Raw genomic sequence first — 19,788 nt, 5'->3', positions numbered from 1 at the left:
GATGCAGCCAGGCATTTTGATCCAACTTTAAGATGAAAAAATACTCTTTGTCTGATCCCCAGAAGACTGACACATTTTTACCAGAAAATTTAGCTGCATGTAGGCTGACAGAAGATGTTAAAGATTACAGCAGCAAAGCCAAGAGAAGAAGGGAAACTGGTATATGGCACCAAAGGAATTACTGCTTGTCCATCAGAGGTATGGCTATGAATCAGTCATATTGGGCACTGAAGGCTATACCACTGTACAAACTGTGTTCAGAGTCGTATCAAACCTCACAGCCTTTGCCTCTGTGGGTTTTAAGTTTGTGTCATACATGGGATTTTCAAATGAAGCCTGTCCATTACTGTTTTCATGTCCAGCATACCCATTGTACTGCACTTTTGGTCTTGTTCTGGGAAAAAGACAAGAAATTATCATTAGTAACTCTTACAAATAAGCATTCTACAATTATTCCAAGTTTTATCTATAACGTTTCCATCCTGTCTACATGAATTGCATGACTGTCTAAAAGTGATAAAAGGAGACCCATAAAGGATGGTGCAAGCACTTAAAAAGTAAGAGAATCTGTCTGGGAGTTATTTTTCATAGCATGAAGAGAAGAAAATAAATTCCTAATGGGCAAATGGGTGCTACAGAGCACAGAGACAATGTAGGCAAAATATAGGTATGCATTTACCATTATAAAAATGTCAAAAGAATGACAACTTCGTAGTTTGTTGTTAATGCCAAAATTGGCAGCCAAAAGTAGTGTACAACCAAAGTACAAACAAAAGTAAAGTTGGAACTGATAACTTTTATAATAATTTCTGTCAGTGGTAACAATTATATTTTCTGATGATATTTTCAGTTTTAGATTGCTAGTCTGACCATAAAAGAATCCTTACACAGAATGAAAACACTTATTCCAGCTTTACTAAACTAACGCCTTACCAATTTTGAAATATATATCCTTGTCTTTCTAAAACATGGCTATTAATGTCAAAAATACAGTAGCATCTTAAATCGGTGAATTTAATTTGATCCCCATCAAGCATATTTTAATAGACTTTCCTGGAGATTTGGGATTTTATCCACACTGATTTTTACAGTATACCTAGGAAGGCAACTGGACCATCTGTGCAAATGTTCTGATGAAGATCAATACAAATTGTCAATTTAAAAGACTTGAATGGAGTAGATGACTAGGTGTACATAGAAAGATGAGAGTGAGTGGCTCCTAATTGATCCTTCCAATAGCATCTTGGGTTTTAGACGAGATAAACACCGACAGACTTTATTGACTTAGATGTTTTCGAGTAGAGGTAGAAGGAATGGTTTAGTAATTCACTGCTATCAGCTGTTCATTACCATTCCAGAGCAGGAAGTTGGTGTTGCACCATTGAAGTGCTGTAACAGATCTCCTGGGTACTACTACATCTAAGTCCGTGCAAAGTCAGCCATCATAGCTTCAATCAGGCAACGCTTGCACTGACAATAGCAAGTGTTTAGAACATGTTGCACTGCTAGTGGTAGTAACCTTCCGATAAGGGTCAGTAATTTCAGTGAGTCCAGATAAATCTGCCATAACATGCCTGCTTACCTCTGTAAATACTTCCAGCTATAAACACTGCTAAATAACTTGTCAGATATTTTATATGTCCAAACATATGTAATCAGATTAATCAAATCCTAACTAATATGCACATAAATTTTGACATTTAAATATCAAAGGATACAAAGAATTGTCTTTCAGTAACCACTCTTCCATTCTGGGTAGTGTTTTACCACCATGAAACTGTCAAAACTTCAAGGATGTTCACATTTTTATGCAAAGTTCTGTTAGAACATGTTAAGCCAATAATCAAATGAAATGGATTTGTGCAGACTTTCTGATATATCCAGTAAAATGATATCTATTATATTATATTTTACTACTTTAACCTTAAATCTTTTAACATCTAAAAGTATCTAAACAAATATATAAAGGAGGTTCAGTATATAATTTTATACAAGTTGTCAAAATAGGGCAAGAAAGTCAAGGAAGGAGTGCAAAATGTAGATGCTTGGTGCTTAATAAATCTAAAACAATTTAAAAGAGAGTCTCATGATAAAACTTCAGAAAAGGGTTCTTGAAAACCAAACTCTTTTTTAGAAAATTATTGTTTTGGTTAGCAGGTAGGGAAAACTATCACTGATGTCAGTAATGGAAATTGACAACCTACAAATAATTCTGTTACTCATAAATATGTCTTTTTCTGTATATTTTCATTTTAGAAGTAACAAAACATGTTTAGAAATCTTAACTAGGATATTTCTTAAAGTTTAAGTAATTTAATATATTTTAATTTTGTTCAGAAAGACTGAGATGTTGTCTTCATTCCTGAAGCAACCCCTGTCTGTCAGATAAAAGGCACAGAAACTGTGTAAAAAAAGGTTTAACAACCCTGGGTCTAATTAGGTTATATTAATCTGACATAGTCACATCAGAAACATCCATAAAATCATCCCCTAAAAAGACCATCAAATTCTCTGATATAGAGAGCCTCTAGAGGCATAAATACTGTCAAATCATTGTGAAAACTTCATGTTGTTATTCTGGTCGTTAAGGTAATTTCAAGAAAGCCCCTACAAAAGTCTCAGAATCTGTTCTCTTTCCATTGGCACAACCTTTGTTTTTTAGAGAATAAAGGTGACTTAGAGTTACTTTAAATCAGTAATCAACTTATTCATTTTCTGATGATAATATAACACTGATAACCCCTCTAAAAACTGTGGTTTAATGGATGAAGTTGTTTGAAAATATAAAAAAGGAAGAATATTATTTGAAAGCTTACGTTATGAGTAACATCTCCTTTTTCATGTATCTAATACATTTAAATTAGATTAAGGTAGGCAGAACTGCAATGCTGCACCAGCAATACCCTAAACATTGGGATTACAGCTGCTCTTCTGAAGACTAAGTTTTATCTCTCTTAAATACATATATATTTCTACTAAATAGAATACAGAATCTCCACTGCACATGTAGGACATAATAATCTTCATAGAATAAACCACAAAATGTACCCCTATGTCAGAATACAGTTTTTTTAAGTTTTTCTTAGAGTTTGCCTCCTCTTTCTAAGAGCAAAGTGAGAGCAATGTTCCCTTTACGTTCCATCTCTTCACCCAGTGCCTGTGTTTTCATAGAATCATAGAATGTTTAGCGTTGGAAGGGACCACTAGTGGTCATCTAGTCCAACCCCCCTGCAGTGAGCAGGGACACTGCTAACTAGATCAGGTTGCTCAGAGCCCCATCCAACCTGGCCTTGAATGTTTCCAGGGATGGGGCCTCCACTACCTCTCTGGGCAACCTGTTCCAGTGTTTTACCACCCTCATTGTAAAAAATTTCTTCCTTACCTCTAGCCTGAACCTACCCTGTTCTAGTTTAAAACCATTTCCCCTTGTCCTAACACAGCTGGCCCTACGAAAAAGACGTTCCCCATCTTTCCTATAGGCCCCCTTTAGGTACTGGAAGGCCGCAATCAGGTCTCCCCGTAGCCTCCTTTTCTCCAGGCTGAACAAGCCCAACTCTCTCAGCCTGTCCTCATAGGAGAGGTGCTCCAGCCCTCAGATCATTTTTGTAGCCCTCCTCTGGACCTGTTCCAACAGTTCCATGTCCTTCTTGTGCTGAGGGCTCCAGAGCTGGACACAGTACTCCAGGTGAGGTCTCACCAGAGCAGAGTAGAGGGGCAGAATCACCTCCCTCGACCTGCTAGCCACACTTCTCCTGATGCAGCCCAGAGTACGGTTGGCCTTCTTTCATGCTGCTCTTTATGTTGAATTCTGAGAAGGCAGATCTGTAGGTGCCAAAGGCATCTTACAATAACATGTTCTGAGACAGAGTTCATAACTATCCCTGAGTAGTTTTTTCAACAGAAGGCTATATAGGTAGGTAGACAGTCCAGTCCATCACAGGGCAATGGTGGACTTCAGCTTGTCTATGTGATTTCTTACAATCACAAAATACTCTTGGTATCCTGGTTACAGAAAAAAAGTTCTAAGAGCATGTTATTAAAAATCAGCATTTCTGTTAAACACCATTTTGCAAACTGCAAATAACACAAGGAGGTCAGAGGGTATTGTAGCTCAATATAAAAAAAAAAGAATTATTCCAGAAAGCTCTAGCCAAATAGCGCTCAGAAGGAACAAATGTTTAAAAGATACATAGATATCAGCTTTTAACATGATGGTTGGATTTATACTATTATCTAACAACATATAAAAGTTTCACATGAGCTGAAGTGATGCCAATTCTAGTAGTACCCACTAGTTTATTCAGCATGTACTATAAGTAGTCTCATTATGGGCTGTTCCCTCATGGGATTTATGGATTTTTCAGCTTGTATAATTAATACTTATAAGCATTTTGAAAGAAGCAGCATACATTCAATTTAATAAAGCATTAAAATGAAAGAATATAACGTATGACCTGAGATTTCAATCTGGTTCAGCCTAGAGAACCAAGAAGGTTTATAGGTCTTTGCTCCTTAACACAGTGACTCATTTTTCAAACTGTCACCATTAAGAACTCCCTGCCCCAAACCCCTTCGTGGGAATACTTAGAAATATTTGTCTTTTTAGAGTAAAGATATGCTTCAAAGCTTTAGCATTGTGTTCTCTAGTTACACTTACCTATGAAAATTAAAACAAAAGACTTATTAAGTTACTGAATAAAGAACATTTACAATACCTGTGTTTGTAGAGGTAAAATGCAAACCCTGATAATATTAGAGCGAAGAATGGTACCAGGATGGCAGCTGCAACAGAACTGCTGTTTGTACCATAATAGTGATTTGAAAGGTCTGTGTCTGTACTTAAAGGACCTGAAATGAAACAAAAAAGGGCAGAAATAAAATTCCCAGGTTTTCTATCTCACAGTTCTCTTTTTATTCAAGAATGAAAGAAAATGGTGTCTTGATAAAATAATCCTATTTCAAAACATTAAATATATAGCATGCAGTATCATAGTATAAATCTTGTTAATACCACTTAATAATGTATCAGTAACTATCAAAATTATTTGAAAACAGTATGCAGCAAATAAAATAATTATGAACTACACCTCTCATGAGTCACTAATTTAATAAAATTACGCCATTTACCTTCTACAAAAAAAAATTGGTAATACTGAAAAAAATTGTGTGAAATGATCTGGACAGGAAGGATGATACCTTTATAAAGTGAAATTTAAAATTCACATGTCTCGTGATGTTCAATGCTTCTAAGAGTTGATAAATTTCAAGAAATGAACAGGTATTTCACACCCATTGATCTAATATATCACAGACACATATTAATTATTCTAATTTCATATTTTTTGTCAATATTTATTTTCTCAATCTAGACAAGCTAAAAAACTACTTTGAAGAAAAAAAGGAAAGAGAAGTGGGTCATTGTATTTCCCCAGAGGAAATAAATATAGGAAAATAATAATTTGGTGAAGTAAGTTTCTCTTCTCACCTTTTCATACAATTGTAAAGGACAGTCCAGATTGGAATGAACAAGGCCAAGATTTTAGAATAAACATCTTCTAGAACTGTAGTGGTGAGGCACAGGCACTCAGCAATTACAGAAACTGAACCTAGCTGCCGACTTGCAACCTTTAGAGACCAAGTTATTAAAACATAACAAAACAAACAAAAAGCCCCCAACAATGACTGATTACTTGGCAAAACAGGTTAAATAAATTGGTGTCACAACTTGGGCCCCTTAAGCTGACTCAACTACAGTTCTAATTCTTTTGGCAGACTGATAACAGAGATCTCTGCCCTTTGGGTTATTCTCTAAGGCTGCCACCACAGAGAATTGCTTCTGAAAGACAATAAACAGTACTTCGAAACAAAAGTTCTTTCTGTTTTCATGTCATTAACTTCCAAGACTGGGAATATCCTCTGAGCCTGGTTTTTCTTTAGGATTGTGTGATAGGGAATTCTTCATCAAATAGATTGGTCTTTCACACGTAACCAAGTATTTCTCAGTAAATGCTGTTCTTTGAAGTATGCTTGCAGGTGAAGAATTTCATATTACATTATGTATGCACCAGTGCATGCATAGTTTATGCATACTTCTGGCTTAGTGTAAAGGCAGCAAATAATTCAACTTCCTGAAGAAACAGAAATATGTTAAGTCTTCAGCTGGAGGACATATGAGATCATTACCTCAGCAGAATATTCATGAACAGAATGGATTTAAAAAACAAAACAAGTTATCCTTGAATATGAGAGACTGAGGATAAATATAACGACCTGTGTTGGCTGGAAATTTGCTGTTTCCTTTTAGCTGTAGGTTCTTCAATAGAGAACAAGCAACCTATAGAAAATCAGTGCCTATTTAGCAATCATATAAAGTGATCTAAAAGAGACAGTATCTGCTTTTGTAGCAAGATCTCTGCTGAGATGTCAAAGCTGAAGACAAGAGGCACTCAGCCTAGGAATGCATGTGTAACTTGCACATTTCAGCTCCTTACTAGCCTTGGGAATATACAAACTGAGCTCTCACATTGCAACTCTAAGCAGTGATACAGACAATGTTTTCCACTACCGTAGATTACATCCACTGGAGAACACTGTAACTGTTGACTTGTCATTTTGCTTGTTCTCCATTTACCCCCATGAGTTATTCATTTCACTGCTAAAACACATGGATCCAAACTTTTATTAGGTAGTTGGCAAGCCATGGCTATCTTTTTTGGCCTGGCTTAAGAAAAAACCCCACACCCCCTACCCCCCACACCCCCGCCCCAGCCAAACAAAACCAACAAACCATTTTCTCACTGTTTTGAAATATCAAAGGCTGCTAAACAAGACAGAAGTTTGAACAAATCTTTATGCTCCACCTTTACAGTGTGCTTGTTAAAATCAGAACGAAAAAGCAGCTTAGGTATTACAGTGATAAGGATTACATGAAAGTACAGGCAGATAAATAATCTGTCCCACACCAGAGTTTACACTGAAGACTGAAATTGTATTCGGCTTCAGTAATTGGCAGTTCTTAGGCTGAGAGTCTGAAGAGCAGGGTAAGTAAACACGTATAGCAATCTAAGAGGTGGCCAAGATGAGCAAATCCATAGGATAACTGCTATTACAGCAGTTAACGGAGCAAAGAAATACAAGGGAGATTTGGCAGAACTTTAAAGGGCATTGGGTACAGCACCAATGAAGTTAATGGAAACAAGGCAATTTATAAAATGTAGATACAGTCTGCTATAGATATATTGGCTAGGCTGTCTCCTTCTCCTAGCTCAATACTTCTGTTGTATATATACCATGCTTCAACTACTCTGCAGTAGTTCCAGGATCAGGAAATGAAGATGTCTATACCTGGTATTTGCCAAAACTATTTTATGAGTAAATATTTAACAAGTAAATATTTCATCATTTTTTATGACAAAATTATTTTATGAGTAAAATAACTAGTTTTTCACCAGCTGCTGGAGGCACCTGAGTTTGTATCTATAATATATAGTTCAGTCAATTGTTTCATATTTGACAGCAAAGTAGAATTCTATCTAAATACATTTACATTCTGCAAACAACCACCAGCAACAAGCATTATCTAAATGACACTCTTAAAATCAGCATTGATTCCATCCTTTTAATTTCCTATATGGTTATGCCTGCAGTTTATACATTTGGGCAGAAAATGTCTTTTCATTGCATGACATCCCTGTTACATTCAAAAAGACATTCACAGAAAAGCAAGTAGTTGCAATGGCATTCTCTTTAAGGGCATCCTGTAGTCACCTTATTAGGTTGCTATACTAGAAAACATGTGATAGTAACATGTTAAGCAGAGTTAAGTTGGGATTTGAACTGTATATTTCAAATATGCATATTTCACTGTATTCTTTATAATAGCAATGGCATGAAATAAACTTGCTTACGTCAGTGAGATAGTTGAGTCATTTGTTGATTTCACTCTTGCAAGACCCAAAAAGATTATACAATTAAAGCTCCATGAATGCACTTACCTTGTCTTTGGAGCATAAATTTTCCAAAGTCTTTTCCATGTATATCACCTTGATAGGTAAAAACACCTCTTTCAAGCCCTGATGATACCTAGAATATGTTGAAAGAGAAAAAAGATTTCTGAAACAAAAAAATAAGAATGTTTAGCCATCTTTTTCCGACTTAAGAGTAGATATATGGAGCCCAGATTTTCACTTTTATCCTTTAAAATATTAGTAAACTCTCTCTGTTTATATAGTATTTATAATTTTAAGTTTGCAACAGTATTGAACAATGTGTCAAAATAACACCTGGAATGACTTTAAAATATCTGCTATATATTGCTGGGTTTTAAAATTCTTTAACTGGCATACACATAATTGAATTAGTATACAGTTATAGAAGTCCACTGAATTGTCAGATTTTAAATTATTTTCCATAGAAAGCATCATGAGGCACAAAGGAAAACTGCAAAAAGTAAAATAACTCTCTTTTTCTTCAAGATTAAATGTAATTTTATTACAGTGAACTATTTACCAAACCCAAAAGAACAATATTTCTAAAGATAAAATTCCCACTCTTTTCTAAGAAAACAAGGTGAATATGTGGCAAAATATGCTAATTCACTCCACCTTCCCCTTAGTAAACTAAATTCTAATGGGATTGTGGCAGATAGAAGTTTGTATACATATTTTTGAAAAGAAAAAAAATAATGTGATCTCTACATTGACATCTAGAGGGCTGTATTCCATATTTCTAATATAAAAAGTTGGATTGAGTTATATAGAAAATCACAAATTACTTCAAACCTTACTCTCAGCAAGCTTTATCGATAGCGATCTGGGTACTTACATAACCATCTAGTGCCCAGTTGTCATTTTCAAACTTGCTTACAAAAATGTCAGTAGGTCCTTTAATCTGAAAAACTTTCAAGAGCAAATGGGCTTCTTCTTTCTTGTAAACACCTGTTAACATAAAGGAGGTATATACATGCCTTTTGAACAATTTTTCAACCAGTGTGCTCAAATATCCTTTCACAGCTAAGTAAACTGCATTAGAACTAGAATATTTTGTAGAAAACATTCTGTAACAACCAAATTTTATAACCTGAAAAAACAAGATTTAAAGTGCTGTAATAACAGGATCTTATTTTACTAATCTTTTGCCCACATTGTATTTGATAACAGGATGCAAAGATGGTTTTCTGCTGTTTAATTTTATATATAAATGGGCAAGAATACTTGTCTTTTCATACAGTATTTCAATAATTCTGAATACAGATAGACTTCCTTGCCCAGAATTTCCTTAAACTGGAACAAATTGGATTTTACTTACATCACAACAGCATATTGCTAGAGTAAATATCGATAGTGTGGTGAAAGAAAATTTGCTATTTGGCAGCCAACTACTGAAATTCTCTCTGGACTTTTGACCTTAAAAGGTACTGATAGCTGATAATGCTCTTTTCAAATATAACTGTGATCAGGGGCTAAATCAGAACTTCACATTCAGATTTACAGAAAGGAATACACCATGTTGATTAAAACGTATGAAAAATTTACGAAGTTATTCAATTATCTGTGCCTGTTTTATGTTATGCCATTATCAAGACCATACTGAGTCACAGAGCTTTTCAATGGTACAGTTCTTAAAATGCCTATCTACACTTCGTCTGCCACTTCAATATTACCTGTGAGTTCAACACATCAATACTATCCAGCAGTCTGAGATGAAAAAACCCTACCTTGAAATTTATTTGAAATATAAGGGGAAAAATAGATGGGTGAAAGCATATAAATTGACTGAAATCTGTGAAGATCATTACATTAGGACCTTTCCTTTTGCAAAATAAGCAGAAAAATATTTTTATTGAAAAAAAATAAAGTTTTTGTTTCATTTTCTGTTTGACAGAAAATACAACAAAACTGAACAGATGAAAAGAAATTAAAAGAGCAGCTTTGTTTAACACCAAGTTCTGAACCTACCTGATAGTTTGAGTTGTATATTGGATGCCTCAAGGAATGTAGCATTCACTTTGCTGCTTGTAGTATTGAACCAATCAACAGTCAGTGAGGCAGGCTGTCTTTTTCCTAAATATTCATAAAACCCTTTCCACAGTGAATTTATAAAAAACACATCTGAGGGAACTAAATAAAAGTGGGCAAAAAAAGAAACAAAGAAAGGAATAAACTACAACAAAGTAGCAATCTTTCCAGCCATACTTATATTACTAATTTTTTTTTCTATTACAGCATCAATCCACTGTTCTAAGGAGGTATTATAGTAAAAATCTTACAACAGTAAAAACAATATATCTAATGACCTTTCCACACAATTGCCTATAATATACTACACCTGTCCATTACAATACATGTTCTTAAATAACCTCACACTTCATAGCTTGTGCACTTCAGTGAATGTCCCCAAGACTATGAAAAATAATGGACTCTTCTCCCAAAGCCCAGTAGCTTTAAGGTATGATGAAAAAAAGGAGAATAATATTCTGAAGTCAGGGTTTCCTGGAAGTTATCACTGTCTTAGGCCATTTCTTCTGTTTCATGAATCTATTAAAGCAGCACTGTGTGTGATTTTCAACTGAGTGTCAACTGAATATTTAGATGAATTCACTGAATTCCAGATACAGTTTAGCACAAGTTTATGAGTCATTTTTAAGACTCCACATCTTTTCTTCATACAGTATTACTGCACCTGTGAACAGTGAAGTTGCCAGAGCAGGGAACTTTTTTGATTTAAAATAAAAGTCTGTTTCTCAGATACTGCAGTTTGAATAATCTGAAGTAAAAAACTGTAAAATGAAGCATGAATTATAGGAAGAAGTATATGTATTTGGGTCATTTATTTGATGTTATTGGTATTTTTCCTCTATACAGAAAAAAAATAATTGTTTACAGGTTTGTATTTTGTGTATGTTTGTATTTATGCTTTACTTTAAATATTTGGCTAAATCACCAATAGAGCAGAAAAAGCCTCTTATTCAATAATATCTGCAATATTAACATTAATTAAAAAGGAAGCACAGAAGAGAAAAAAAATCCTAGGAGATTTTACGTCAGATACATTTACAGGGTGCTACATGTCTTAAACAGTCATTTCTTCCCTCCACATTGCTATATTTCTCCCGTATACTTTGCTGTTATAAAATCTGGGGAAGACTTCCTTCCAATATGACAGTTAAGTTAAACAAACAGTTAAATTGGCTGAAAGAGACCAACCCTCTTCCTGGCCAGGCATCACCCAGTATTTCCTGGCAGCTTCTGACAAGTGAAAAGAGACATATTTCCACTTAGTTCTAAGCTTTTTCTAGCATTACCATTTGAGAAGTAAAGCTTTAAGAATCAAAAGAAAACTTCATAAAAAGAACCGTTTAACCAATCATGTGATATCTTGACAAAATGACAGCCCTAGCAACTATTAAAATTCACCCTTATTATCCATGACCACTACAAATTATACTTGTTAAATAGTTGAAGACTGAAACTAGAAGTGTTTCACAGTCTTCTAACTAAACTCTTAAAATAAATTATTGGATTTTTTGCATTTTATCAAACTCTGATCATGTGTCAAGGCAGCTGTCTATATTGAGGGAAATTTGATTGCAGGTGTTCTGTGTATCCATTTTGAATAAATTCCATGGATATTTCCTCCTCCACCTAATCACTGATTGCAAAAATGAATAAAAAAGAAACCCAGGTCAATAATATCATAAATTTCCAACAAAACATACTAACAGGCAATACATCTGAAAATCTGATGACTGATTAGCTGTTGACTGTCTCTTAATCATATTATTACACTTCCTAGCACGCATCTCATAAAGAGGAAGGACGAGAACTTCTTCAGTGCCTTTTGCCTTCAAATTGTACAAAAGCCACAAGCAAAAGTCCAAGCTCAATGTGGCATGATTTCAAGACATCATTAGTATGTTGTTCTTACCACCACTGGATTCCAAGTGAATGGAGACCCACTATATGGTTTTGAGTACAACAGCTTCAAAGAGTCTTAATTGCTCCCTTTCCAAAACAAACCTCAGTACAGAACTGGGGCTTTACACAAGGTAACCTCAAATTAATACTAAAAATCTGAAGCACTGAATTTCAGTTGGTATCTCACAGTCCTTAGAATTCATATATTTTCTGCAAACATGAATTCTCTAAAGGGTCTTTCAGACTTTTTCCTACATATTGCTTTGCTACAATAGTGACATACACTAAATATCAAACCTGCATTTTAAAAATACATTAGAACTATTTTGTTTGTCTTTGCTTTTAATTAAAATTGCATGTCTGAAGTTATTGTTGTGAACATCTAGTGCTACTGGTATGAAGCTGACAGGTACCATGTAAGACTTTTATAAAGGAGGAGACATCACACTTCTTTTGTCACATTCAACATCTTCAGTATCTAGTTTCTCTAACCACTCTGTCAATAATAGCCGTTAATCTTCATTAAATAGTACCATTGTCTCAGCATTTACAGAATTTTCACTTGCTGCAGATGGACAGAATCAGTAGGGGAAGAAAATAGCAAAATATATTTCTGCTTCCCCACTCATATTTTTGTAAAAGGTTTAAATGCAAGTGCTGCACTCCCATGGTACCTGCTGAAGAATCAGTGTGGCTCTGACCCAATTCTGCCAAGCCCTTGTAATGTCCCTCCCTGCCTTTCCCAACCACCATGGGCAAATGCAGAATGAGAACAATCAACTGGGTATTACTATACTAATACTACACCAACTGTGGATTCTCCTCAGAACATTACAAATAGGGAAATACATGGCTACTCATTAAAACAGGTTCCAAAATATTTTTGCAAAGACTATACAAAGCAGTGAGAACCATAAGAACCAGAGTATTGTAGTTCTTCAACTTCACATGGGTTTTGTGAGAATACTTTAGTTGCAACTTATACTCAGTTACAATTTATAGTACTGTGAAAATGATAGTTACTATTCTTTATGAAAACATTGACTCTGGCAAAAAAAACCCCAACAATTTAATAAACAATAATAGACATAACTATTATTCAGATATCCCAAGGTGGGAAATCAGAACATGAATCTATTCTGTTACAAAAATTCTAATTCAGCAATATTAGCTTCATCCCATTTAAAATACAGATAGCAGCAAATGGGATTCTAGCAAAAGCCAAGATAACAAGATGAAGAAAAATCTCCAAAATACATAGTGTTCTATACTAAAGAGAATTCACAATATTAAAATACATAATAATAGTGCAGACTTGGTTTTTAAAAACAGCTTAAAACTTTTCCTTGTTAATTACTGTCATTTGTTATACAGTTTCAGTTCTCTGCTTACCATTATTGGTATTTGCAATCATAACATTTCATTTTAAAAAAAAAGGTCTTTCAAATAGTACTTACTTATCAAAACTAGTTATAAGGGACATGATGTCATGTGAATTGATACTGATACTCTGCATAGTGAATCTATTTGGAGACTTGGTCTATACTTTAATTTGGCATTGAAACTTCAAAACCTGTGTGGTAGCAGATTAATGTATACCTTTGGCATTCCGTGAGGTGAATCCTCCAATAAATGAAGACTGTATATTAATTATAATGAATGTGCATTATATACTGTTTTATTGTGAGTCTGTAGAAGTAATGCATTTGAAAAGAACTCATTTATGGTTTCACCTGACACTCTCACTAATAAACTCACCAGGAAGGTTAATTATTAGCAGAAATACCTTTTTATCCCATCTACTCTACAGAGTCTTTCTGTGAACTGCCATGACTGTGAATCATTAATCTTATTTTCCCTGCAGCTTGCTAACATTCAGAATATAGAGTTGCAAGCTTATTTATTTGGTGAAAAATCTGCTCATTCTTAAATAAGTCAGAAAAAAAAATTAGGCCCTTCATTTTCTGAAAATGCTTGAACCTAAAGATATCTACATCAAGGATTTCTCAGATGTATTTTGTCACTGGTAGGTGGAAAAGGTTAACTGCACATGTGTTCATGAGGAAGCACAGAAAAGAAGGAGTAATGTTTGCCTGCTGCTGGTGGTCCTTAGAGTAACTTGAGGGTTTCCATTAAATGAAGGCCATTAAAATTTCCAAAACTGTTTTTTTGGGGGGGCTGGGGGGCTAGGGGGTGGTTTCTTACAATACTTGCAATGTAAATGGCAGAACTTTGACTGAACCCAATCCCTGCAATTATAGTCTACACTCATTATAAGGCTCTCCATTATAGCAATCTCTCTGATATAAAACTACTTCAAACCTGGGTTTTGCTTTATCTTTTTGCCTTAAAAGGTTTGTTTGTGCAATTCACAACATTGGTACTGTAAAAATCAAAAGACTGTTTTTTCAGAAAGAATTGCATAGAATAGATTTTACATGGCACCTGTTACTATGAAAGACCTCAACATTTATAATCCTTTTAAATGAGTAACAAATAATTAAGTTGAATATTGGAAATAGTTTATTATCCATAACAATCTAGGGTGTAATCAATTTAATTTATTTAGATCTAAAACTCTTCTTGCATACAAACCTGGAGTTTTAGTTATTGTTTCATTAACTTCTCTCACTCCTTTACCTACAAGTAAAAAGACAAATTGTCATTTTCATGAACATTTTTTTTTTAAATAGACTGTTAAAACAATGTCTGATGGATGCAATAGAGCCATATTTAAAACAGAAACAACTGGTCTTGAATACTTTACATGTTCAAACCTATATACTTACACAAAACTATCAGAAAATAATTTAGGTAAAGAACATTTTTACTGTGGAAAGTTGTCTGGCTAGCCAAGTATTTCATACATTTAGGCCTAAATTTTTTATATCAGTCCCAGTGCTATAAAAGAGAGCCTTATAGAGGGGAGAAATATTATATCTAATTATGAATAATAGAATATTAAATATAGAAAAAGTTATGTTAATAAAGACTAATACATTTATGACACCAACCAGCAAAAGCCAGATAGATGGATGAAGATGACAACATCAGATATCATGGGAAAGGATCACAACTGGTGTCATTTGCTGTATTTCTGGTACACTCAGCAGAGTTATATCCGTTGACCCCAGACCAAATTCTGGCTTCATACCATTAGCCACTTCAAAAACGCTAATGTCCCATAAAAATATTTGATCTTGATTTTTTTTTTTCTTTATGAGCAGAAATTCACTGATTAGACTGATCAAATGCTAAGAAAGCAAATAGTGTGGGGCACTCGAGGAGAACTATACCTAAAGACTGTAAGCCAATAAAGAAAAGAAGTCTCGCTCACAGAAACCTTTTCTGTATTTTATCTTTACTTAAAAAAAAAAACCAAACACAATGAAAATTAACAAAACCCATATAATTTATCTGAAATTATTACTTATATAGCACCCATGAAAAATCACTCTTTAGGGAACTAAAATAAGAGGATAAAATTTTATGTGTAGATCATATGTCTTGACAATATTGAAGCAAAAAGTCTACCCATACATTAATGAAAAGATCAAATATTATTCAAACATCAAATCTGTTTAGTGTTCTTTCACATATAAGAATTGAAAATCATGTTGCAAACATCTTTCCCATGACATCTATTTTTCCTTTATTTATATTCTAAATACAGGGGTTTTTTTATTTTTCTGAATCAGTAACTTATAGCCATGTTTATTTCCATGTGAAGAGCAAATCTAGCCCTCATAACTATATACTCAGAGCTACTCTAGCAAAACTATATGAAATTTACACGGATATAAATCAAAGTAGAATTTGGTGCAAAGATTTATTTTTTATTTTATTTTATTGCTCATTTTTATTATAGTTGTCTTAGACAAAAAGAATACCTGAATGATTCTAAAAGCCAAGCTATGAAATATTTTTTTTTGTTTCTGATAGAAGAATCATACATTAAACACTGAATACATTGAAATACTCTTTAAAACTGTGATATAAAGATAAATACAGTTAAAAGAAATACTTTATATTGTTTAGGGTTTTTTTGCTGTTTTTAGAGGTAAACTTATATGTGTGTGTCTGTGCATTTATACACACATATCACCATGTTTTCCTCCATGAGTACTAGATGCGATGCTCACTTTCATTTTTTTACTGTTTCTTTCATAAAGTAAAAGCTCTTGTGTCATATGCATTTTTAAATAGTAAGTAGAAAAGATTAATCCTACTATATGAAATAAAAATGCCAGGGAAAATGAAATCCAACTAGGTAGGGCCCAACATATATCACTTGCGTAATGACTTACTTTTACAAATAGGTGATTTTCCTGTCCATTTCATATCTGGTTTACATGTCCGATGCTCTGATCCACCAGCAAGAAAAAATCCTGGCTGACAGGTATACACCAAAGTATACCCTAAAGTAGGAAGGTCTATTGCTTTCACATCTACATGTGCCGGTGTCTCTGGCTGCCTGCAAGCATGAGCTGCAAAGGGTTTTTTAGTTAGAAAAAGTGGTGGTAAACAGTTTCCATAGCATTAGAGTATGTATGTCATTTGAAATAAATGCATGCCAACTTAATCCCTTTCATTATGTAAACTTTGTATACCTTTTAGAAATGTCAAGTAGCTATTACTAGCAAATGTAACAGTCTGTGTACAGTTGTATTATTGTGGGAAGATGGAAATGATACTATCACATATTTTTAAACAATACACCAAAATTAAATCATGATAGCAAACAGAGGAGTTAAAATGAAGGGAAGCACATGCCATTGTAGATCTTGCAATGACTGGTCCTGTGAATTATTGTACTGTCACAGCTTCAAGCATCACTTCCACTCAGTGTTTTACAGAGCCTTGAAAATTACAGAGTGGTTATTGTGCTAAATAAATTCATTACAAATTTCAATTGAAATAAAAGTTCCATAGGAAGGCTTTGTCATAATATGTTGATTATAACAGATATGGTTGTTCAGTATGCTTCTTTCTCTGTGCTCCATGGTGTGCATTTATAAAAACCCAAAGATAATTTGAAATAGGATAAGAATCTAAAGGTCATTCTAATGAATTACTTTTAGCTTAGATCAGTGTATTTTAATACAATAGTTATTTGATGTCCTCCAACCCATTCAGAGCTATAAATACACTAATCATTTGCCTACCCATGAAAAGATGAATTTTGCTGAGTTCTAGTTTAATAATTCACAAAATACTAGCCAACAAAATAGCCCCATGCATACTTCAGGCCACTTTCTGTTCACTGTTAATCCAACACACTCAAAAAACCTAGATTAATTTAAAGCAGCTAATGCAGTGAGTTAAAGAGGAAAGAATTTTTTTGAGTAAAACTGATAGAATTATTGTGAACTTCATTAAAAAAAATCTGAAAAATCTTATTTCAAATTAATATCCAAAATACATCTTTGGCCTTAGAAAAGGAAACTAAAATATTTTAAAATATTGTTTTAAATAAAGCTTACTTTTTTGTAGCATATCATTTACTATGAAATTCCATGTGCATCATTTTGTAACTCTTTTAAAATTGCACAATATTCTACCTCATTAGATAAGAAACCAGACTTACGAATGCATTCAGACTGTATGCCACTCCAAGTTAAGTTGGCAAGACAAGAACGGGTGGTAGATCCCTGAATATGATAACCTTTTCTGCATCTGAAAAAGACTGTGCTCCCAACCTAAGGATCAAAAAAGAACGTTAGATAAAAGAGATATCCATCATGTGTAGTCAGATATCAAGACAGTGATGAGCTACTAGAGAGCTTTTTTTCCAAAATAAAAATGTCCTCTTTTAACAGTTTCTAGAGTTAAACTTCTTTTTTAATGCAATGAAAAGTTTGAGCAATTGATCTTTTGTAACCTTATTCGAAAGCAGTAAGTGGAAAAATACTGACAAGGCTGTGCACATGGAAAAGAGCAACACACATTTCAGCTTATTAGTTTGTCAGTGACAGAAGCAAACTAAATGACTGAGATGTCTCTCTCTCCTGTACATCACTGCATATATTTCAATAGAATTTGACCATAAAGTCTGTTTCAAAGGTTTCTTATTGTGTGACTTGACTAAAAATGTTTTTTTAAGAGCAAAAAGAAAAAAGAAAAAACTATGAAGAACTGTTCCATCTACAAATAAATACACTAGAGAAAAATCCAGACCACAGTTCTTTACACTGGATTTGTTACTATAAACTACCTAAGTTATACTTGAGATGTTCAACTTGCAGAATGATGCTATGGAAAGCCTTTTATGGTCAACTATGGTATGACCTTTCTCAGAAGAAAAGGGCAAAGGGGTCCAAGAAGGCTGGGTATTTTTCAAGGAAGAAGTCTTAAAGGCACAGGAGCAGGCTGTCCCCATATGCCGTAAGGCAAATCGGCAGGGAAGACGACCGGCCTGGCTGGACAGAGGTCTAACCCTGGTGAGCTCTGGCTAACCTGTCTGTAGTACCGGAATGATAATTCCTCCTTTAAGGGAACTGGAAGCATCCGTTATTTTCTGCAAAATCCTAAGGAGCTGGTGAACGCACGTTGTTGCTAGCTTCCTCCGAGGTGACAGTAATGAGTTGCAGAGAGATTGCTGTCTTTTGGGAGAAATGTCTGTAGTAATAGGCTGAGCCTTGGGAGATAAAGTTGTTAGCATGAAAATATTTGGCTAGGAAGGAAGATCCACAGCAACACACAGCAAAAGCACAGCCGAGCCCACTGGGGAACTGAGGCGAAGCAGTGTTGAATAAACCGATGTGGTGATTAAATACACCAATCCCTTGATGCTTTTTGATGGGAAATATCTGAAAGAGCTTAATTACATGAAGATGTAGGAGCCTGATGCACACTGATCTCACTTGGAGGCACATCTCCTGGCCTTTCTTCAGGCTTGATGTCCACACATGAGTCACATCATGGGAATGGTGTTAGGGAGGGTGAGAATGTATAGACCTCATCCTGCCTAGGCATGAAGACCTTTCAGGGATCCTGTGGGATAAATGGAAACAGGTAATTATTGTGCAAAGTGCCTGACTACCTCACCAACCTTTTGCAAATATAAGTTCATACATAAAAGTGGAGTCTACATCCTTAGCGCAATTAAACAGGAAAAAAAATGTAATATATAAGTCCCCAAATTCTGCAGCTTTGCACATGTTTCTCAGCAGTACAAGGAGGAGATGAAATACCAACATCACAGTGACACACAAGTGTCAGCCAGTCTTGGGAATAATATTTGTTCAAGGTGCACAGTGCAAATACAACCCTGTACAACACCAGGTCTGGCGTGGTTGGCACTGAAACAGGCACAACATCTGGGGAGGCGAGAGGTAAAAGGATGCATCACTGCTGTTGTCATCGTTACTGCTCACCTTGTTTCAGGGGAACTGAAAGCCAGAGATCCACCCCTTGCTTCTGATTCATGCACAGCCCCGTTTGCAGCATTGCCTGGTGGAAAAGGACCTGGGGGTACTGGTTGACAGCTGGCTGAATATGAGCCAGCAGTGTGCCCAGGTGGCCAAGAAGGCCAATGGCATCCTGGCCTGTATCAGGAATAGTGTGACCAGCAGGACAAGGGAAGTCATCGTGCCCCTGTACTCGGTGCTGGTGAGGCCGCACCTCGAATACTGTGTTCAGTTTTGGGCCCCTCACTACAAGAAGGATGTTGCATTGCTGGAGCATGTCCAGAGGAGAGCAACCAAGCTGGTGAGGGGTCTGGAGCACAAACACAAGTCTTGTGAGGAGCGGCTGAGGGAACTGGGGTTATTTAGTCTGGAGAAGAGAAGGCTGAGGGGAGACCTGATCACCCTCTACAACTACCTGAAAGGAGGCTGTAGGGAGGTGGGGGTCAGTCTCTTTTCCCTGGTAA

At 35.1% G+C, this 19,788-nt stretch overlaps 1 protein-coding gene across 1 annotated transcript in view; it reads right to left on the bottom strand.

Moving 5' to 3' along the window:
• Positions 1 to 234: 234 nt before the first annotated feature.
• CSMD1 (CUB and Sushi multiple domains 1) overlaps positions 235 to 19,788 on the bottom strand; it is a gene marked incomplete at its 5' end in the record, with an annotated part of 480,927 nt that continues 461,373 nt past the window's right edge. Inside the window, 8 exons of the mRNA XM_009646490.1 lie at positions 235 to 394; positions 4,716 to 4,848; positions 7,995 to 8,082; positions 8,824 to 8,936; positions 9,957 to 10,118; positions 14,511 to 14,555; positions 16,223 to 16,402; positions 17,503 to 17,614. Of these exons, the coding sequence (XP_009644785.1) occupies positions 235 to 394; positions 4,716 to 4,848; positions 7,995 to 8,082; positions 8,824 to 8,936; positions 9,957 to 10,118; positions 14,511 to 14,555; positions 16,223 to 16,402; positions 17,503 to 17,614 (993 nt within the window). The remainder of the gene's footprint in view (positions 395 to 4,715; positions 4,849 to 7,994; positions 8,083 to 8,823; positions 8,937 to 9,956; positions 10,119 to 14,510; positions 14,556 to 16,222; positions 16,403 to 17,502; positions 17,615 to 19,788) is intronic.

This window comes from Egretta garzetta, unplaced genomic scaffold, assembly GCF_000687185.1.
Source record: "Egretta garzetta isolate BGI_Z169 unplaced genomic scaffold, ASM68718v1 scaffold601, whole genome shotgun sequence".
Taxonomy (NCBI): domain Eukaryota; kingdom Metazoa; phylum Chordata; class Aves; order Pelecaniformes; family Ardeidae; genus Egretta; species Egretta garzetta.
Note: the sequence above shows the minus strand (reverse complement) of the source record. Positions and strands in the feature narration are given on the sequence as shown.